The sequence below is a fragment of the Juglans microcarpa x Juglans regia genome, chromosome 7D, assembly GCF_004785595.1.
Source record: "Juglans microcarpa x Juglans regia isolate MS1-56 chromosome 7D, Jm3101_v1.0, whole genome shotgun sequence".
Taxonomy (NCBI): domain Eukaryota; kingdom Viridiplantae; phylum Streptophyta; class Magnoliopsida; order Fagales; family Juglandaceae; genus Juglans; species Juglans microcarpa x Juglans regia.
The window spans coordinates 19,363,722-19,387,188 of record NC_054606.1 but is presented as its reverse complement, the minus strand read 5'-3'; the positions used below and the strand labels follow the sequence as shown (position 1 = coordinate 19,387,188).

General features: G+C 35.5%; 1 protein-coding gene and 1 non-coding gene across 2 annotated transcripts; both read left to right on the top strand.

Annotated features, from left to right (window-relative positions):
- The first annotated feature begins 3,945 nt into the window (after positions 1-3,945).
- Positions 3,946-5,734, top strand: LOC121239822 (capsanthin/capsorubin synthase, chromoplastic-like). The gene has a single exon (XM_041137153.1). The coding sequence runs from the start codon at positions 4,101-4,103 to the stop codon at positions 5,598-5,600; it is 1,500 nt and encodes a 499-aa protein (XP_040993087.1). The 5' UTR covers positions 3,946-4,100; the 3' UTR covers positions 5,601-5,734.
- A 5,617-nt stretch (positions 5,735-11,351) lies between these two features.
- Positions 11,352-11,458, top strand: LOC121240131. The gene has a single exon (XR_005935460.1). It is a non-coding gene; the product is annotated as a small nucleolar RNA R71 (small nucleolar RNA).
- The last annotated feature ends 12,009 nt before the right edge of the window (positions 11,459-23,467 follow it).

Here is a 23,467-nt window from a genome sequence, read left to right as displayed (position 1 = left end):
ACATTCTTGTTCTGCCTTCTGTCCATGATTTTCTTGCAAGTCATCGGAACTTTTTGTTCGTAGTTGGATTTATGATTGAATGTTATCAGATAGGATCATATTTGAAACTTGTCATAATCATTTGATGGGGGAAAATCTGGTCTGAAATTGGATGTCGAAATTCTAATCTACATCCCTTTTGGACTGCATTTATTAAGTGAAAGTGTAAGATATCAAAATATTTCAAGTAAACAATATAACTGAAACTAGGAAAAAGAAAACAACCGTCCTAGTACTGTCATTTATTGACATAACGTTATCTGTGTTCTGGAATGCATTTCTGAGAACACAAAACTTAAGTGAAAGTATAAGATATCAAAATATTTCAAGTAAACAATATAACTGCAACTAGGACAAAGAAAACAACCGTCCTAGTACTGTCATTTATTGACATAACGTTATCTGTGTTCTGGAATGCATTTCTGAGAACACAAAACTTTGTAATCCTGGGATTGGCTGGATTTGTAATTCAATAACGCATCAAATATCACAGAATAACAAAGCCTTCGTACTTTTTCCTTGTCTGAGCTTCGGCATACTTGTTTGATGATCTGGAAAATATGTCTGGAGCAATATATTGAGAATAACAGCGCACCAAAAAGTTTGGGCATTGACTTGCTGAACCAAATTGATATCTGCTTCTAGCTTAGAATTCCAAAATCTTCAGTAGTGGGCTGTTTGCTCCTCAGAGTGCTATTTTCTTGAACTTCATATTAGATGGTCACTGTGACCAGGGTTATAGATTGTAAAGATTTTGATTTTCAATTATTTTTCCACCTATAAGAATAGCCGGTATACCTTTATAAAGGTACATTGGACCATTTCATCTGTGTTTTAAAAATTTGATATAGCGCTTGCTGTGTTTCTGTTCTAGTTCCAGTGCATACGAATATCTTTAGCAACAAGAGCTCATCATTCTTATATTGTCAGCAAATACTCCCGGGTCTTTTACTCTGCATGAATTAGGTGGGTCTACTAGAAGTCGTACTGGAATGGGGATGGTGTGGATAAGAAGAAAGATGCAATCTTCGAAATCCTTAGTTTCCACTATAATATAAAAGGGTTTAGACTGTAAACGCATAAGAAGAGAACTCATCAATGTTTGTTATTTAGATGTTACCAAGTTTTGAGTCACTGCATGGACGGCAGGCAGTGCAGATAAACACTACATCTCAAATAGTTTATACTATAATTCCATTATTGAAACTTCTAGTTTTACTAGATGGTGCTGGATCTTGTTGTAGTCTTGCACTTACTTCCTGGCCACTGAATTTAATGTCAACTGGCATAGACTGATGCTTCTTGTTTTCAAAAAAAGCTAGAGTGTAGAAGTTCTAGGTCTACAAATGGATCCTACAAAAGTGAACTTACAAGTTGACGTGGTTTGATGTGAAACGTTAGATTTACTTTACAATTAAAAAAGTTTTACAATTTGATGTCTCACATCAAACCCTGTCAGTTTGTAAGCTTATTTTTGAACCATCTCTGTGTAGACCAAGCATTTCTCTAAAGAGTATGTCAAAACAATGCAATCTTCCATTCCCACCCTCAATAAATGTTAGTTTACTTCTTTTTTCATGGTCTTTGAATTTAAATTGGACTGGGGGTTCAAGAAACTTGTGCATGAAGCTTAGGACTCCTATGCCATCCAGGTGAGACAAAAAAGGGGGATTACGAAATATCGAGGATACAGATCCAAGTTAAATTATCTGGAGGCATTTTCGTGATCAGAAGAAAATTAACAAAAATCAAATTGCTGAAGGACGATTTTATTCTTGTGGGAGTTTCTTTTAGTTGGTGGTCTTTAGCATGCAAATGCTTACATAACAGAGTCAAGTTGTCAAATCAATAGGTTATGAATCTTTTCTTCCTTGTCCCTCCTATCTTTGCATGTGATTGTACTTTTGACTCTTTTGTTCTGTTTGGCATGGAGATGCTTATACTGTGAAGCCCGACTTGTCAAACAGGTTTCATGGAGATAACAATATTGGTAAGTCCTTCCCCCACACCCTCGTTCTATGTTTTTTTCCTCCTCTTCAGCAGTTTAGAATCTTGAGAGAGCAGTCAAGGCAAACTTATCTCCTCCTTTTTCTACTTGTATTCTATTCTTGATTTTCTTTCTCCACTAATGGAGGTAAATTTGAGGAAAAATCATGAACTGCTGCTAACAAGATTCTGAAAATATGGGAAATGTTGTGAGAAGTTATAGTTCATGTAAAACTTGAACGGTCCTGGTGAACTCACATCGCCTTATTTTATCTCTTGCATGAGACTAGATGGACTTGTGCCCTTGCAATTGCAAGAATTTCTTTCTCTATTCTTGTCCTTTATATTCTACAGGATATATAACTTTAAGGTAAGATGCTGCATGTTTTCTAAGATTTCGGATGTGTTAGATCTTGCGATTGTGCCGAAGTTTTAAGTGTCATAATATGTCTTGTTTTAATATTGTCATTTTGGTAGGAAAGTTAACACAATAAACAGATGAATAAAGCTAGTATGCCGCCCCAATTATACCGCTCAGTTTGACCGCTTGCCAAGTTTTTATTTATTTTTTTCTTAGTGATTAAGGAAGTGATTTTAAATATATTGGGATATTTTTTTTAAAAAAAATATTTAAATATATTAAAAAATGAAGAAAAAAAATAAAAACTAAAAAGTGAAGTGCGGTACATTTGAGCGGGCTATTCTAGACGGCAGAGTATCCCGACTCTAAACAGATTTTGTAAATTAATTCTTTGATATTAATTTTATCAAATAGAAAATGGGAACATGAGCTTTTGTGTTCCCACTTCCCCTGGTGTTGCCTGCAATCTTTCAAAACATGGGCATAAGAGTAGCAGGGGATAGATTCTTACGTAGCTGGTTTACAAAGTATCAAGTACTCCAATGTATTATAAGCCTCAAACAGGCCAGTTCAAGTCACATACCGGGTCTCAATAATTACCTTGTATTGTGCAGGTCAAACTGAATAGGATCTTCTCCATTTCAAGTTTAATCATGTAAAATATGGACTATTTTGGCCACTAGAATACCACTTTTTTTTCACGAAATTGATCACTTGAAATCGAGAGGATCTTGTTCCAGGTCCGAGAGTTTGAAATTCACGTACCTGAGATGGAGAGATTGCACGTGTCCGAAGATCAGTCGAGACAACATGCAACAATTAAAAGAAGGAAAAGAAAAAAGACCAACTCAACATGTTCTGAACTTTTCTACTTAGTTAACAGTGGATTGGAAATTTAACCCTATTGTGAACGAGGCAAGTCCATGGATAAAAAGCTTGCAGATTTAGCTCCTTTCAAGCAAACCTGGTGGTGGAGGTGCTGACCGGAACCTAAATGACGTGACTGTGCAAATGCACAAAATGCCACTCCAACAATACAAAGTGGGACGGCTTCTAATCTAGTATAAAAAGCACAAGCTGTGGGGTCATGCATGCCTAAAACCGGACAAAGATTCAAAAGTGCCCCCACCCAACTACATAAAGTGGGGTGGGGAGGGGCTTCTAATGGTGGGAACGTACCCAATGAGAGAGAAACTTGAACCCACAAACAATCAATCAAACCGACCATGATATTAGTGGGTGCTTTCGTCTATGAACAAAACTCTGTAGGTAGGACAGTGATGAACATCCCCCTCCTCCAACAGAGAGATAAAATTTAGAGTAATGATACATACAGTCGTGAAGTATATAAGTATTGTACAGTCGTTTTGAAAAAAAATGAGGTCTATTATTAAAAAATTAGTTTTTTTTTTCATGTGGGTTCTCGTAGTTATTTATTTTTTCTCAAAATGATTGTATGACGTTTGCGCACTCGCGATTGCAACTATCATTTTTTCATAATTTATAGTTTGTCGGACCCTCTTCACATTACAAGTATTTCCCACTAATTTACGCTTGCTCCACAAAGGGTATCGTTTTTCTGGTATTGCTGAAGGATTCTTTTTTGTCCCTATCGCCATTTGGTTTCTTTCATCAAATATTAAACAAATTCGCACTCTATATTCCTTCACCTCTCTCGAGACTTGCTCCTTCACATCCTCCTTTCCTTCTTATCATGGGGACCTCTATCAGGGTGTTTTCACCACCACCTGCATTAATCAGCAGCAGCAAGTTCTTGTTGCCGCCTACCTTTTCAGTTTCTTCTCCAAGAGCCTATAAGACGTCGTCGAGAAAGCTGTGTCGTCATGTGATCCGAAGCAGCAAGTTTGGAAACTTTCTTGACTTGAAGCCAGAGTTACAGCCCGAGTACTTGAACTTTGATCTCCCATGGTTCGAACCAGCATCTGATCGGTCTCGCTTTGACGTGATCATCATTGGCACCGGCCCGGCTGGTCTTCGTCTTGCGGAGCAACTGTCATGCTATGGAATTAAGGTATGTTGTGTTGACCCTTCCCCACTTTCTATGTGGCCTAATAACTATGGGGTTTGGGTGGACGAGTTCGAGAGCTTGGGGCTTGAGGATTGCTTTGACAAAATATGGCCTACGACTTGCGTGTACATCAATGAGAGCAGGACCAAACATTTGAACCGTCGCTATGGTCGGGTTTGTAGGAAAAAACTGAAAACGAAACTAATGGAAGGATGTCTCTCCAATGGAGTCATTAAGTTTCACAAGGCCAAGGTCTGGAAAATTGAGCACCGGGAGTTTGAGTCTTCCATTTTGTGTGATGATGGGAATGAATTGAAGGCAAGCTTAGTGGTTGATGCGAGCGGCTTTGCAAGCACTTTCGTAGAATATGATAAGAGAAGGAATCATGGGTATCAAATTGCTCATGGAATTTTAGTTGAAGTGGATGACCACCCTTTTTATTTGGACAAGATGGTTCTCATGGATTGGAGAGATTCCCATTTAGGAAATGAGCCTGATTTGCGGGTTAGCAATTCAAGGTTTCCTACTTTTCTCTATGCAATGCCATTCGATTCAAACTTGATATTCTTAGAGGAGACTTCTCTGGTTTCTCGGCCGGTGTTATCATATATGGAGGTGAAGAGAAGGATGGTTGCAAGATTAAGGCACTTAGGAATTAGAGTTAGAAGGGTATTGGAGGATGAGAAGTGTTTGATCCCAATGGGAGGCCCTCTTCCCCGAATCCCTCAGAATGTGATGGCCATTGGTGGGACTTCCGGGGTCGTGCACCCTTCAACTGGGTACATGGTGGCTCGGATAATGGCTCTAGCCCCTGTCTTAGCCAATGCTATTGCCGAGTGCCTTGGCTCAACCCGGATGATTAGAGGGCAGCCACTTTATCATAGAGTGTGGAATGGCCTGTGGCCACTTGAGAGGAGATATACAAGGGAATTTTACTCTTTCGGAATGGAGACTCTTTTGAAGCTTGATCTGGAAGGGACTAGAAGGTTCTTTGATGCTTTCTTTTATTTGGATCCCTATCAATGGCAAGGGTTCCTTTCCTCAAGGTTGTCTTTCCAAGAGCTTGTTCTGCTAAGCTTATCCTTGTTCGAGCATGCCTCAAATCCGTCCAGGTTTGACATTGTTACAAAGTGCCCTGTGCCCTTAGCTAAAATGGTGAGCAATCTAGCACGGGAAGCTATTTAATGACCATTTAAGGATGGAATGTTGCAGCATGTATCTTGAATCTTGATATGTAAGAGGTTCAAATATTGTGGCTTCTTGAGTTTAAGAACAAGTTTATAAGGGCTTTGCTAATAGATGCATCTGTTATTGAAACATATATGTTTCCTTAAGTATCTCTATTTTTCATTTCCTCTCTTTTGATTTTGAATCTCCACCACACAAAATCAAGAAATCTGGTACTTCATGTGTATATAAACTGTCAAGGAAATAACATAGTCCATGTTAGAGACCAAGTCAGTTGACATCTCATCTTCAGTTGTTACAGCTAAGTCACTTATCCAGCCATGATAACCATCACAATGCAGATCATGAGGCAACCATTCAAACTGATTAGACCTCTAAAGAGTCATTTACTAGGTCAATCTTATGGTGATAGTTTTTGGATCTATTTTCGTTTGGTTATATGAAATTGAATTTTCAAACACTAATTCTATAAAAAGTCAGGCATTTCACAGGCGGGTTTGCCAAAACAATAATGATTTTGTTTTATCAGTTTCTATGTTAACTTTTGCACAGTTTCTATATTTTTTCCTTGGTCGTTGATTTGGTGCAGTTTTTATGTATTTATTTATTTTTCATATTTATTGCTTTGTGTGTAATAATTCTATTTAGGCTTTTTTTTTTATTTGGATATTTTTTTTTTTTATAATTTCAATTGCTTCATTCACAATAAAATATATGCAAAGATACATATAATCCATTACATCTCAGCATCTACCAAGACTTGAGAAACAATAAAATATGGGCATTGATTCTATTGTATACTAGTGTCGTCAATAAGTCGTGCATGTCGAGTCAACAAATGAGTTGCCTCATTACCTTGTCGTCTAATATGAGTTACTTCATAAGCTATGAATCTATGAAGGAGAAGCTGAATTTGCCCCATCAAAGAATTCTAACTTATAGTACCTCTTGCTTTGATAGAATCAATAACCACCAAGGAATCCCCTTTCAATATCAAATCAAAAAAACCCATACTCAAAACCATATGCAAATCCCGAAATGCAGCCATAGCTTCTACCTCATCAACACACACCAACTTCCTTATGACACATAGCAAATAAAACCTCTCCTCACCCTAATTCCAACATGACCAGAAGATTGAAACAACGTACCGTCAAAGTTAAGTTTAACTTTTACCTTGTGGAGGTAGAATCCATGAAAGTACATGGTCCTTACTTGGTAGCAAATGATGAGAATTTACAGTTACATAGATCTCAACATAGGCAAGGTTGTCTAACATTTCCATAACCCCACAGTCTTGTTGCTGAAATAAATAGTGGTTTATATATTTCCACAGACCCCAAGCAATAATAAGTAAAAGTGGAAACTACTCAAATCAGCCAACATAAATTCCCAAACCAAACTTTGAAAATCACAAACAGTATCCAACATGTCCAAAAACTTGGGAAATTGGGTAAGCCAAACCACATGAGTAGATGAATAGTGAAATAAAGCATGACTGCTAGTTTCCACATCCAACTTACAATGGGCACACAGATCAGAAGAAATAATACATCTTTTCAATAAATTCACCTTGCTAGGAAAATTATCTTGACATGCCCTCCATGTAAAATTCATCACCTTATTAGGTAGCTGTGACTTCCAGAATTTTCTCCAGAAAGTCAACCTTTTTAGAGAATCTGATGTTTCAGTATCACAACCTGCAAATGATATGTCAACCTTATTTAGGTAGTTGTTGTGTCTCAATATTGAGTATGGTTTCTACTGAACAAAGAAAAATGAGTATTGGGTTAAAAGAGGAACATAACAAGTTATTTGTTGATCCTAATGTTGAATAGAGGAAAATATAGGACTATGTGAATGGTGAAAAGGGTGGCTATGTATAATTTAAGAATTTTTACCCACATGCCTGCTTATTCACTCCAAGCTTAAAATACAATATACGCATGCTTCATTTTAAATAGACATATATATTTTAATCCATTTTTCATGTGTTTATATATTAACCAATTATTATAATTATTAAATTTGAATAGTTGTAATAGTGGTCATATATAGTTTACATTTAAATATAGATGTATAAAACACGAATAAATAACCAGTCCGCACATTGCACGGATTATAGGCTCATAATAATAATACAAATGAAATACAAATGATTTACAAATAATCTAAATTGAAAATTTTAATGTATTAAAATATAATGAAAAGAAATTAACAACTTAAGAGTTTTTTTTCCCCTTTAAGAAGTTATTTTACATTCTTGAAATTGAAAACCAATGGATATTAATTTTAGAAAATATTTATATTTATAAAATTAGCATCAGGATTCTAGATAAAAATATTTATTTTTTATTTAAATATGATTAAAAAAATAAAAACTTGATATTGACTTTTATATTACTTTTTTTTTTCTTAAAAAGGTTACATTAAAATTTTCAATTATGAAGAAATACTATGTTTAAGTTTAAAAATGAAAATATTATCTTTAGATTCAAAATATTATATTCCTATATAATATTATTTTTTAAAAAATAAAAATATCTTCATATTATTCTCATAATAATTCATCAATAGATTAAATTATTTTTATTTAAATAAATGCAATTATTATTTTTGGGTTCCAATTTAAGTATCAATTTATGATTTTTTTTTTACTTATCATATTAATTGTTTTGTTTTCTATAGTAATGCATTTCATATTAATTTATGGTAATGCATTTGTTAAATTATTATTAAAAATTAAAAAATATTATTATTTTTATATTGTTTCTAATCCTTTAAAAAGACATATTGGTAAAAATATAATTTTATTTTCTAAAATTGATATTGCAATTCGAAATTTGGAAAACTTAATATTATGCATAAATTTAAAAATGAAAGTACAATCTTTAAACTTGAGATAGAATTACTTTTAAAATAAAAATAAAAATGCAAATTAAGGTAGGATTTGGGCAACACGTGAATGCAACTCTTTCTAGCGCAACCTATGGATGCTTAAGCTATTCCTACCTATTAGTGTTGTTTGGGTTGTCCCAAGTATTTTTTTTAAATGACTTTATTATTTTTAACCTTTTATTTTAATATAATTTGCGTGTGTAGTAAGTTATTGTGAAGTTGATAAAGCCCTATGATTGCTTCATAGGCACTCCTCTCCAAATGTGCAATAAACAAAGGCATTAGACACATCTAGCTATCTAAATGGTCAATCAAAATCAACTATAAGTGCAAAAATGATATAAATTGTGGTTGACCTGATGACAAGACTAAAGATTTCTATATAGTCCAATCTATCTTACTACTAAAATACTTTTGCAACCAGTATAGTCTTGAATCTATCTATATAGCTATTGGCTTTATGTTTCACTTTGAACACATATTTGTTTCGAATGATATTCTTGTCCTTTGGTCTAAGACAGAGATCTCATGTGTGATGGACTTACAATGCATCCAATTCTACCTTCATAGCAGCTTGCCACTCAAGAAACATAGTAGTTAGTTATGTAAGTGAAGTGGGTTCAATAGGAACAATTATAGAATAAAATTGACACAAGGGATATTTAGTTGTGTAATAGACTTGATAGTTTGGACAATTATTTCAAGTGGATATTTACATTTTATTGACAGAATACGGAAGGGCAAACGCTTGATTTGAATTGTAGAAGGCTTTTGTTATGCAAATGGAGGTGATTATACCTTTTATGTCAGAAATAGTCCATCCCAAGGCTGTTATATGCTCCCTTAACTCACGTAGCAGCTTTTCCTCTTCTTCGAATGTGAGTGATACAACTACAATCACTCGAAAGCTGTAATTTTCACCCAAGAATGTATAGCGAAGATGCTCAGATAATTGCTTCAACTCTGAAGCGATGTAAGTTGTAGTTTGTTGCATCTTTTCTTTAAAAAATGCAGAATCCAACTTTGCTAACCTCCCCACTTCATTGCTAAGTAACGTGTCCTGCTGTAAGGCTTCCAAGGCAAATACATAGTGGATAAATTCTTCACTAACAACAGGTAAATCAGATCCACAAATAGCAAAGTTAGTGAAATTATAACCTTGAGATGAAGTGGTGATACATCGTTCTAGGTGATCAACTGGTGCATATTCTTGAAAGGCTTCTTCTACATTTTGTTTAATGATATCTACCCGAAAACAAGTGCTCGACTCTTCTGTAAATCTCATGGCTTGGTAGATGTTGATTATAACGTATTCCTTATTCACTCTCAATGTTAATTCACCATTTTGAACATCAATTAAAGTTCTTCCAGTAGCCAAGAATAGTTGACCAAAAATTAACGGGACTTCTTCGTCTTTATCCATATCTAACACCACAAAATCAGTAGGAAAAATAAATTTGTCCATTTTTACCAATACGTCTTCTATGATTCCTCGTGGGTACTTGATGAATCGATCTGCTAGTTGCAAAGCAATGGTTGTTTGTTTCATCTCTCCAAGTATTAATTTCTTGCAAACAAAAAGTAACATAAGAATAATGCTAGCACCAAGATCACATAAAATTTTATTAAAAAATAAATTTCTAATAGTGCAAGGCAAATTGAAACTCTCTAGATCTTTTAATTTTTGAGGCAATTTCTTTTGAAGAATGGCGCTGCATTCTTTAGAAAGCTTTATTATTTCAAACTCCTCTAATCTTCTCTTCTTGAAAATGATGTCCTTCAAGAATTTGACATAATTTGGTATTTGTTCCAAAGTATCTGCAAAAGGAATATTTATATGATTTTTCTTAAAAATATCTAAAAAAGTAGAAAATTGCTTATTTAATTTTTGTTTTTGGAAACGTTGAGGATAAAGGAGTAGAGTAAGGAGAATAGGCGGATTGTCAGGAAATAAAATTGCTGGAGGCCTTTCAATTTTTCTTAATGTATCATCCACAATCTCCTCTTCTTCTACTTTATTCTTCATTTAGCCATTGTTTGCAACTGTAGGAGTGGACTTGGTTTCCTTTGATAGTGAGCTCTCAATTTCTCTTCCACTCCTAAGTGTGATGGCCTTACATTGTTCCTTTGGATTCACTTCTGTGTTGCTAGGAAAAGTTCATCTTTGTTGGGCATTGATGGTTGTGGCTAGTTGCTCAATTTTCACTTCAAGAATCTTCATAGAGGCTCTCATGTTGCTACAATGAGTCTAAATGTTGTCTAACCGTGAATCATTCTTTTTGAACTTTGCTTTTGTCTCCTTAACAAAGGAAACTATGGCATCCCCAAGTAACATCTTCTTCTCGCTTAGTTGACTATCAAATCCCGGAGGAGATTCCAACACATTCTTTGTGTTTCTATAAAAATCCCGGAGGAGATTCCAACACATTCTTTGTGTTTCTATAAAACAAATTCTCATGATTTCGAAGCCCTGGATGGTAGTAATTTGACATAGGATAACCATGATAGTTGTAGTTTCGATTGTTGATGTATTGAACTTGTTCTTGACTCGTTTCATTACTTGGAACTGTCATACTTGCAGTTGTAGCATATTCTGCACTTTGTGGTATTCTTTGGGTTGCTAAAGCTGAAAGGGCTGCTAATGGCTCCGATTCATGAATCCCAGCAACTTTCTTAGCTATAGTTCTTTCAGTTGGTCATTGATAGTTGTTTGAGATAATTTCTTCTAAAAAAGAGACAGCACCTTCAGCTGTCTTTGACATCAAAGTTCCAGCAGCAGCATCATCAACTTTGGTTCGAGTTTATCCATTTAACCCATTGTAGAATATCTGAATCTGCAACCAATCCAGCAATCCGTGTTGAGGGTAGCGTCAAATCAAATCTTTATACATTTTTCATGCTTCATAGAGTGATTCAAAATCATTTTACTTGAATTGATCAATCTCACTCCTGAGTTGGACTATTTTTGCAGGTGAGAATAATTTATCAAAAAACTTTTCAGCCATGTCCTGACAACTAGTGATACTTCCCCATTGTAGAGATTATAGCCAACCTCTTGCCTTATCCCTCAAAGAAAAGGAAAACAATCTCAGTCTAATAGTGTCTTCAGTAACACCATTAATCTTTATAGTGTCGTAAATCTCCAAAAATATTGTCAAATGAATATTGGGATCATCTAGTGATGATCCACTGAATTGGGTTTGTTGCATCATGATTAAGGCTGGTTTGAGCTCAAAATTATTGGCATTAATGGTTTGACGTCTTATATCCGAGTAGTTTTCATTCACAACTAGCCGTACATAATCCTTCAAGGTGTGTGGTTGTGCATCTGCTTATCCGTCAGCCATAACTAGTACTTTCTTTTTTCTTTATGATCCGAGTTCTTTCAATCTCTAGATCAAAAAGAGTAATGTCAAGATATTTGGCACGGTGCATCCAACTTAACAACTGTAAAATAAAGAATTTCTAAATTAAAACCAAGATTACTTTTTATTGATATTGGCAAAAATAAGAAGAAATCAATCCCCGACAATGGCACTATTAACTTGATCAATACAAAATTACAGTGCACAGTATCATAGTTTTATTGTAAAGTGATGAGAGGACTGTCATCCTCAGGGATTGGTAACTCACTTTTGACAAGTACCAAAATTATATTAACCTCGACTTAGAATAATCACTAAGATTGTTTGTAATTGCAAATTGAAATAAAATCAATCAAAGAAAATATTCAAAAGAAAATAAAGCTATTGTTTGATGATCGAATCAATGAGAAAAAGAACTTCTAGGAAACCGATTTCACCTAATCCATCACTATACTTTTCTCGTCTACCTAATTGAATTTAACTCTCTCCGTTCATTAGCAAAATCTCCAAACTCATCCAAAAGTCCATTTCGATAGTCAATTGAATTTATTCTTAATTATTATTTTACACAAGAGTATGCAAATTAATAAAACAAGAAAGCATTAAGACCAGAGATTTTAAGACTACATAGGTTCATTATATAGGTCTTTCGATTTCTATATTTACCTATGCTAAAATATCCAAGGTTTATCCTATAATTCCCTCTTTCGAAAGTAAATCACAAGATCAAAATCATCTAACCAATGGCCAATCAATTAGAAGCAATAAACAAAGAATAAATCAGACAAATATAGTAGATAATTACTTCAAATTAGCATAGAAAGGCAAACATAGTTTAAAATTAGATTACATTGTTTTTTTATAATGAAGAAAATTTAGTTCATATTAAAAATTAAATTCAACATCAACGAATTTACTATAATTTTTCTATTCTTCTATTCTTCAGCCTCAACTTTGGTGTCTTTCTTCCAGCTTTTTTTTGAATTTTCCTCTTCAATGTCTCTTTTCAATTTTCCTTCCGCGTGGTCCTATAAAAAAAATCATGGTTCCACTTTTTTTTTTTTTTCCTTTTCTATATCTTTTTTTTTTTCTTTTGCCATTCAGCCTCTTCCTTTGTTTATTTCACGCATCAACTTTCATCGCGTCTTCAGGATTTTTCATTTCGCTTCTTTTTCTTTTACGCATCTTCCATCTTTTCGTCTTTTGCAATTTTTTAGTTCCTCCAGATTTTGCTATTATCTAGTATCCTAAAAATCAACTTGAACATTGGCCTCTTTCTCTCTCTCTATTCAAATTTCTGCTGTTATCCTCTTCAAATTTCTTCCATCTTTTGCATATTTGAGTTTTCCATTTTTGGTTTTTCCGTCGTTCAACGTCTTTTGATTTTCAACCTTTTTGAATTTTCATCTTAAAAAATTCAATTTGATCTTTATCCCCAAATAGTACCATTGACCAGCTCTATATTCGAATAAAATCTTCATTTAAATGAGAGAGTCCTTAGAAGTTAGTCTGTTAAAATCTGGGTCTTCTTTTTTTCAAATATGAAATAAAAGTTAAATGACAACAATGAAGTCTAAAATTGATAAAAATAAATAAAATTAGACTAAAGTTTAAAATTAAAAAGTGATAAAATATAGAAAATTATGCAAGGCATCAGAAGGATAATCACAAAAGCTGAAGTTCCCAGGTTTCAAAGTTGCTTAGTGTTGTGGATGGTCTCTAATCCATGTTTGGTTCCGATGGAAACAATATTGTACTTTTTCAAGTTCTATTTTGATATATTTAAATGAAAATATAAACTATAGAATATTAGTTTCAACTTGGATAAAATGAAAATATAAACTATAGAATATTAGTTTCAACTTGGATAATGAAACTATGTTGTATTAATCAATTTATAGACATACACGAGTTTTAATATGATATAATGGATAAGCACTAAAATTCATATAAGAATTAAGTTATAGATATACAACTAAGTTACAAATATATACTATAGTTATCTTTTTGAATTTAAATGGTCTGATCTGGTTGTTGTTGTTTTTGATAGGATAATGTCACTCTGAAATTTATCAACAAGATCATTTGGTTTCTGCAACTAATCTTGATCAACATCTGTTGAATTATTAAGTGATAGATGGAGTCCTATGTTCGAGTTGTCTAAAGCAGAGTAATGACTCGTTTGGATAGTGAGATGAGATGTGATGGTTTTAGATGAGTTGAATAAAATATTGTTAGAATATTATTTTTTAATATTATTATTGTTTTGAGATTTGAAGAAATTGAATTGTTTATTATATTTTGTATGAGAATTTGAGAAAGTTGTAATGATGAAATGAGATGAGTTAAAATTATTTTTGTATCTAAAATGGGCCTAAGTTTTATTAATATGCCCCTTCAAGCGAATAGGAGGTGAGACTACCATAAGCTTGGACCTGAGTAAATGAAACTGAGTTGCAGATAACGCTTTTGTAAATATATTTGTTTGCTAATCAGAGGTAGAAATGAACTTCAGCTGAATGCCCTTGACGACTTTTTCACCCACAAAGTGGTAGTCCACTTCAATGTGCTTGGTACGAGCATGGAATATAGGGTTGGCAGCCATGGTAAGTGCACTAACATTATCACACCAAAGGATGGAAGCTGTGATGAGAGGAAGATGAAGTTCCTTAAATAACATGTGAAGCCAATAAAGCTTAGTTGTAGTGATGGCCAAGGATCGACATTCAACTTCAGTACTTGATTTGGAAACTAATTCTTGCTTCTTTGCATTCCAAGAAACAAGACAATTACTAAGAAAAACTACAAAACCTAAGATGGATCTTCGATCATCTAAGCTACCTATCCAGTCAACATCATAATAAGCTTGAAGTTGCAACTGTCCCTTAGTGTAAAGGAGTCCATGATCAAGAGACCGTAGCAAATAGCCCTTTTTGCAGCAGTCCAATGAATTGCAGTAGGGCAGTGCATGTACTGACAAAGTTGATTTACAACAAAAGCAATCTCATGTCTAGTAAGAGTACAATGCTGAAGAGATCTCACTACATGTATATACTCAGTAGGGTCAGGGAGTGTTTCACCATCAAATTTAAAGAGTTTAATGCTAGAAGAGCAAGGAGAAGGTGATGGTTTGGCACCCTGCATGTGCACTTGAGTTATCAAATCAGAGATATACTTTGATTGGAAGAGATGGAGTTCATTGTTGGTGCGAGTTGCCTGAATGCCAAGAAAAAAAAAAAAAAAAAAAACTGAGAGGACCAAGGTCTTTAAAAGGGAATTCCTACTGAAGTCTTGTGATTAGTGAATGAATAACTAAAGCATGAGAACTTGTGAAGATTAGATCATCAACATAGATTAGGATGTAAATGCAAACATCACCATAATAAAAGTAATAGAGGGATATATTAACAAGTGAGGCAGTGAAGCCAATGTCCAATAGAAAGGTAGAAAATTGATTTTGAGGGGCCGGCCATGGTCCTTTGGCAAGATGCCTAGCCAATTCTTCTTTTTTAGGTGTTGAACGAGGTCCCATGTAGAGGAGCTTGGCCAATTTTTATAGTTCTCAAATCACTGACTAGGCTCCTCTATTGTGATGCTAGACCAAACCTTATTATGTGCCGAATAGGGCCTGGCTAGTCTTTTTTGTATGCTGACTAGAGTACTCTTTCGACTAGGGTCTGACTAGTCTTTTTCATAACTTTTGAGGCACCGATCAAGATCCCTTATTGAGGATGAGCATGGTCGATCTTTGTCATCTTCAAGGAAATGTAGATATAATTTGAGAAGTTGAGAAAGGAAAATACATTCTTATTTGAAATTAAGACTTTTCATTACAGAAAGCTGCATGTTACATTAATTTTTACTAGTATTATCTCCTTAGGTGTTGGGTCTCCTTCGTGCCATGAGTGAGGCAGCCGGATCAGGTTGTTACATCCAAAGTATTTTGTTTATATTTTTTTCACTTTTTTTTCTCTACTAGGTTGGAAAATTCCCATTTATCACTTTTTGGCTATCAAATTCGTACACACTCTATATCACCGCACTCCCTAGACGCCAATCTACAAGATGGGCCAAGAAACACTGCCATATGACTAGCGTGTATGTCTCATACGGTACCCAATTTGCACGTGAGCTCCAACATTGCTACGATTCTATGACTTTGTATAAAGCACCTATATTCCCTCCTCTTGTATCTTGAATTTTATTATGGAGCACCATTGTCATTGAAAAAAGAGCTTTGAACTACTCTCTTCCATTGAAAGGGATCCTACTTCCCCTCAATGCTCAAACTCTCCATTCTCCTATACTATTTGGATTCTTCTCTTATTTTGCTCTATTTTTTTAAATATTGGAAGCTATATCCACCACTATTTATCTAACACAACTAAACCATTTGCTTGGCCCCTCCTATCCTTATCACATAACCCTGTATGGCTCTATTTTATCACCGCCCAAGTCTTATATCTTTACTTTTCAATTTCAAACTCTTTTTGGCTTGTCGTCACTTTCGGCATTTGTTTCATCATTTTTTTTTCTTTCCTTCTTCTTTTTCCTCTTCCTCTTTGTCCCCACACAAAAACCTCTTATATGTTTCCACTACACCTATTGCTGCCGCCTCATGCTTTTCTGTTCATATAAGTGTTCACCAATCTCACTCCTTACCATTAGACTTGCACAACAACTAGTAAGTGAGATCCATGTACCACTTAAATTTAGTAACATTTCACAGGTTTTGCTTTTTATTATGAGAGATAGGCCAATGTTATATTTTTTTGTCGAAATAAAACACTAATTCTTGCTTCCCTTCAGAAAGTTTTGGAGTATGAGAGTGCCAAAAACTCTATTGAGTGAACTACTGACATAGTCAAATACATTGTGTCTTTACCCGTTGTAGTTTTCAAACATTGTAGCCCATATGTGATATTGCATAAAAAGTCTCCTTTGTGGCGATTTCCAAGCTTTAGTCGAGCAATAAGTGCTTTGGTTTTATTGTCTTTCCCCCCTTCATTTTAGGTTTTTTTTTTTTTTTTTCGAAGTAAAAGATTTGTTTTATGAAAAACACTTTCGGCAAATTAATTTTACAAGAAAATAAATGATTTTTTGTGTTTGGTTGCCATATGAGAATACTTTCTTAAAAACGCTTTTATATTGTTTGGTGCCTACAACTTTTTACGTAAATTTAAACTTTTTACGTGATAGATGTAACATTAATGTGCCAATTTTACTTGTCAACTAAACTTTTTCATATACAAAATGGGGTTAAATACAAATTTAGTCTATGTAGTTTGTCTTAAACTCAAAATGCACTTTGTTCATTTTAATTGAACTTTTCTCCTTTATGTGCTTTTAAGATTGATCTAGCTAGTTATTATATTAAAAATTAAATTAATAATTATGTTGATGTGGCAAGTCACATGACATGCCATGGGTTAGAAATTTAAAAAAGCCTTAAGAATATAAAATAAAAAATTTAAAACTTAAAAACAAACGAAAAAGAACTGAAAAGGCCAAATATATTATAACTTAAAAAAAGCTCAAAGATATAAAACTAAATATATTTTGAAACATCTAAAATAAAAGAAACGGGAGGGATGAAAGATAGAGGAAGGAAAAGAATAGACGGATAGGAAATCCACAAGAAGATAGTGTTACATGATATTTAAGAGCTAACTAGCAAGATTAGAGATCGAGATTGTTTTGCTAAATAGTAGTACTATATGTGTTGAATATAAATCTCTCTCTCAGCCCTTTTTTCCTCTCTCGTCTCCTACGAGTGGAGGTTTGGGTTTTCTTTCTGCCGTCTAGTGCAGGGATCCACTTTTGTTTCTTCACTGATTATTTCACATGGCGGAGGAGTTGGAGGGGCTTTATGGGAAGCTTTCTTTAACTGAATCGGAACAGGATACAATCGTTGTTGATGTTGATCTAGTCCAGAACACTGTAGTGAGAGGGGAAAAGTGTTTGATTGTGCAGTTGTGATCAACTTTTAATTTTGACTTCCAAGCGTAGAAGCTGTCAAAGTAATACAAGGGTAAGTCCCAAGATCGAATTCACAGGGACAATGAGAATTTAGCAAATATTTCATTTTCGCAAGACAACATATTACCGTTTGGAGTGACACGAAAGTTTAAAATGATAAGAAAATATTAAACTAAATGAGCTAGCAATGAACAAAAAAATAATAATAAGAAAAGAAAAATAAATTTTAGAAATTAACCGCTAACAATATTAACATCTAAATGGGGCTATTTACTAGAGAGTGTGGAATGGATTATGAGTGAAATTGTCGGGATGATCAAACATAAGTAACGCTGAAAATAAAAGTGAATCTATTTTTCTTTTTCTAAAATTGCTAAGAATCAAGATTTAAAGAAAATGTGCGGAAGTTGACTTAAACTTGTAAGAAGCAATTAAACAAACACTTGGGATGCAATTTTCACCCACTAATTTGGTGATGGATTTACTTCTCTTTTCATTTTCTCTCAACCATTCTCTCATTCCTAGAGATCATGGTCGGATAATATAGCAATAAACCACCATTTTTATTTTAATAAAACTACTTGACAAATTATATGACAATCATAGAAAAATAAAAGAAAAGCATCAAAGTCGTGTTACTTGTTCAAGTATCAATTGTGCCTTACGTCTACAATTGATCTAAACCAAGAACAAAGAACTCTAATATTTTCTAGATGCACATTGAAATATAATCTATCAAGTTAATCATCAAAAGCACTAAATATCAAAGAAAATCCAATCCCAAATAGTTATAGGTTACTCATTGAATCCCAAGCTAAAAATCTAGCCTATCATGTCAAGATTAACAAAATGTCCAAAAAGATTAAATTCAAACATCTTTAACTACTGCACTGAATGAAAATTGCAAAATAAAAATACTGTAATCTCAAAATCTGCTGAAGCCCCGAAAACTATGAAGAAAACCAAACGAAAATAAAGAAAAACAAAAAGAACTAGAAAAAACGAAGAAGATGAACCAGCCGCCCGGAAATGAGTCCGAAAGAAAAATTACAGAGAGAGGCGCTCGGCCAAAAATATTTCTTTTTATACTGTGCTTTCCAGCTGCATTTTGAGTCTCCCCTCTCTGCGTTTCGCATTGCATTTCCATGCCCCTGCGTTTTGCGTCTCAGCCCAGCGTTTCGCGTGAGTGGGTCTCACCTCTGCAGTGCGCTTGTTCCCGTTTCTACAGTTCGCGTCCAGGTCCTGCAGTGCACGTCTTGCGCTTTCCTCCCCCAGCAGTGCATCTCTTGAGCCGATTGCTTGCCCACGTGAGCTCTGCTGTTGCGCTAAGCTTCAGTCCCTGAAACTCCCTGCAGTTTCGCTTGCGTGAGTGTGCTGTTGCACGGCTTGAGACCAGCTGCTGCCTTCCTCATTTTCTTTCTTTTCTTCTTTTTTTGATTCCAATCCCAAGCTGCTGTGCATTTCTGTTACTGCCATGCTAATTGGGCACTTCCAATAATACCCATATATTTTTAATATCTTTCCCATAATGCCCTGCAATATTAGTAAAATATCAGAATAAAATTTGGGACATTAAACAGAATTTAACATTGAGTTAAGCATTAAATTTCACTATATAATTAAGTGCTTAATTCATTTTTTGATTAAACAAATCATTCATTTTAGCAACTTAATCATGTAATTTTTAACACTTTATCAAGTTGCTAACATTACGAAGTTTCAATCAGATGGCTTTCAAGCAGATGCTACGGAGAGTTTGGCAGCCTTCAAAAGGGCTGAAGTTGCAGGAACTTGATTCAAAGTTTCTCTTGGCAGAATTTGATGATGTGCGTGATAAGGAAAGGGTCTTGTGTGATGGTCCATGATCCTTTGACAAACAACTGGTCTTAGTTAAGGATTTTGATGGCTTTCAACAGGTTAAGCAACTGCAATTAACAACAACATCTTTCTGGGTCAGGGTTCATGATCTACCCTTGGCTGCTCGCAACATCGAAGTTGGCAAGCTGATTGGGAAATCCCTGGGTTATATGGAGGATATTGACTTGCTGGATGGAGAAATTTCTTGGGGTGAATTCATGCGAATCCGTGTATGCCTCGATATCACGAAACCTTTGCTACAGGGGAAGAAACTCTGTATTAGTTCTTGAGTTCCCTACTGGGTGCGTTTCTCTTACGAAAGTTTGCCTGATTTTTGTTTTCTTTGTGGATGGATAGGTCATGTACATCGTGACTGTGAACAGGGGCGAGATTTTGATGAAAAGACAACCCCTTTTCCATATGGACAGTGGTTGAGGGGAGTGGGGCGTGGAAATTGATGAGGAACAATGGCCGCTGAACGCCGTTAACAGAGGAGAATCCCGAGTCTATTGTTCATCGTAATGCAGGGGTTGTGTTGGAGGATGATGCAGCGAAAAATCCTCCACTAGATGTGACTATCACTCCAGACCTGTTGCGAGCTGATTTCTCGGAAGAGGCCGAGCAAATGGTGGAGTTCGTTGAGGGAAGATCTCATCCTGATACTTTAAAAGGGTCATTGAAGGAGATGGAGAGCGTATCACGAATTCCATTAGAAGCAGTGAGTCTTTCTCAGACTGGGCCATCCTTGTTGAAAGTGGGCTTACCAGATATGGGCTTGAGGGATCCAGTTACTGAGGGGGCAATGTTTAATACGGCCCAAGTGGATATCGGGTCGATCAGACAAGAGGGCCTACGTTGGAAAAGGAAAGCTTTTGTGGGGAGCATTCAGGCGTCTCTTACGAGCAAACCTTGTGCAAAACGGAAATCTGCAACATCCGAGGATGGGGTTCTTCCAGTGAGGGGAAAACGACAGAAGTTAAGGGTTCTTGCAGAGATGGAGGATGAGCATCTTCATGAGGTTCGAATTGATTTATTGGCAGAGGTTGGGGTCCAGCCCTACCAGCAGCCATGAAAACCTTATGTTGGAATTCTCATGGGCTTGGGAACCCACGGGGAATTCGTGCTTTGCGTGATCTAATTGCGTTAGAAGATCCCACATTGGTATTTCTTCAGGAGACTAAGCTGATGACTCGAAAGATGGAGGTATGTAAGTATAAGTTGGGTTTTAATTCTTGCTTTACTATGGATTGTGTAGGGAAGAGTGGGGGGTTAGCATTGTTATGGAAAGGTGACATTATGGTTTGATTAAAATCTTTTTCTATAAATCACATTGATGTTCTTGTTAAAGAAGAAGGTGCTCGTGAATGGAGGTTTACGGGTATCTATGGTACTCTGCAGACTACAAGCAGATTTATCACATGGGATTTGATACGTCAGTTACATGCTGATGATGATGTACCATGGATTTTGGGGGGTGATTTAAATGAAGTACTACAATTGAGTGAAAAAAGAGGAGGTAGAATAAGACCTGAGAATCAAATGGAGGCATTTAGGGAAGTATTGATGGATTGTTCTCTGCGGGATGTGGGGTTTCATGGACCCAAGTACACGTGGTCGAATGGAAGGGATGGTGTTGAAGCCATTAGTGAAAGGCTTGATCGTTTCTTAGGCAATAACAGATTCTTTGGTTTGTTTCCCCAAGTAGTGGTTAAACATGGGGTGGCTGCACATTCTGACCATTTACCTATCTGGTTTGAATCTGAGGGTTCTTTTGTTGAAGGGAGAAAAAAGAAACAATTCAGATTTGAAGCAATGTGGGAAAGGGAGGAAACATGTGTTGACATTATCGAGAATGTTTGGGTTGCTGGGAATGGTAATGGTAGTAATGATATGGAGGGGGTGATGAAACGTATTAAAACTTGTGGTAACCAATTGGCCTCATGGAATAAGAGGTCTTTTGGTCATGTAAAGACAAAGAAAAATGAGGCGAGGAAAAATCTGGAAGATATGCAATCTAAAAATATTGCGCAACCTGATTCGGTGGGTTTGTCAAAAGCTAGAGAGAATTTGCATTTATGGCTTGAACGGGAGGAAGTGATGTGGCGACATCGATCTAGAGTGCAGTGGCTATATGAAGGGGACCAAAATACTCGTTTTTTTCACTCCCAAGCTAATACTCGAAGGAGGAGGAATTAGATTAAATGCCTTCGAAATGAGCAAGGTGTGTGGGTAGAAGGAACTTCGAAACAGAATTTGATTGTTGATTTTTTCCATAAACTTTTTTCTACATCTGGCTAGAGCGCACAACAGGAAGTTCTAGATTGTGTGGAGAGGAAAGTCACATTAGAGATGAACCAGAAATTCACAAGACCATATGAAGCAGAGGAGGTGAAGGTGGCTCTCCAACAAATGCATCCAACAAAAGCTCCAGGACCTGACGGTATGTCTCCATTATTTTTTCAGAAATATTGGCTTGTTGTTGGAACATCCGTGTGACTCTAGCTGTGTTGCACACTTTGAACACGAGGGGGATCCCAAAAGAACTTAACCATATTTTAATTAGCTTAATCCCAAAAAAGAAGACTTGTGAGTTGGTTTCAGATTTCCGACCTATAAGTCTTTGTAATGTTGTATATAAGCTAGTTTCAAAAGTGATGATTAATAGGCTGAAAGATCTGCTGCCTGAGGTTATATCTGAATCACAATTTGCTTTTGTTGGGGGTAGACTGATGACTAATAATGTGTTGATTGCATATGAGCTTGTGAATTTTTTGAGGCACAAGCGAAAGGGTCGGAAAGGGTATATGTCCCTTAAGTTGGATATGAGTAAAACATATGATAAGGTGGAATGGTTATTTCTAGAAAATATTATGCTGAAGTTGGGTTTTGCAGAGGCTTTTATAAAGCTGGTCATGGAATGTGTTAAAACAGTCTCTTTTTCCATCTTGGTGAATGGTGAATACCTATGGCATATTCTTCCTATGAGAGGTACTAGGCAATGGGATCCTTTATCCCCTTATCTATTTCTTTTTTGTACGAAAGGGCTAATTGCATTGCTGAAAAATGCTGAAAGGAGAAGTACGGTGAAATGTTTAAACGTATGTAGAACGGCACCAAGTGTAAATCACCTTCTCTTTACGAATGATAGCCTAATCTACTGTAAAGCTGATTCTCAAACAACATCTCATATTTAGAATTTATTACAACAATATGAGTTACCCTCCGGTCAGATGGTGAATAAAACAAAGACTGCTATGGTTTTCTCTAAAAATGTTCCAGAGTTGAGACAAAGAGAGCTTCTTGCATTGTGGGGTGTGAGAATTTTTCAGCAATATGATAAGTATCTAAGTTTGCCTAACCTAGTGGGGAGATCTAAAACTAGAGCTTTTGAGGATATTAAAAGGAAAGTTTGGGTTAAATTGCAAAGTTGGAAAGGAAAATTATTATATCAAGGAGGAAGAGAAGTGCTTATAAAAGCTGTCGCATTATCCATACCTACTTATGCCATGAGTTGTTTCAAATTACTGTTGGGTTTGTGTAGAGATTTGGAGAGGTTGATGGCTAGGTTTTGGTGGGGGCAAAAAGAGGATGAAAGGAAAGTGTATTGGATGAGTTGGCAAAGGCTTTGTATGTCGAAATATAGAGGTGGTATGGGCTTTAACAATTTACATTTTTTTAACATGGCCTTGCTAGCAAAGCAAAGGTGGCAGATTTTACAAAATAATGACTCTTTGCTCCAAAGAATATACAAAGTGAAATACTTTC

Excerpts from the sequence above, each read along its gene's own strand:
- LOC121239822 (XM_041137153.1), top strand. The coding sequence starts at position 4,101 with ATGGGGACCTCTATCAGGGTGTTTTCACCACCACCTGCATTAATCAGC.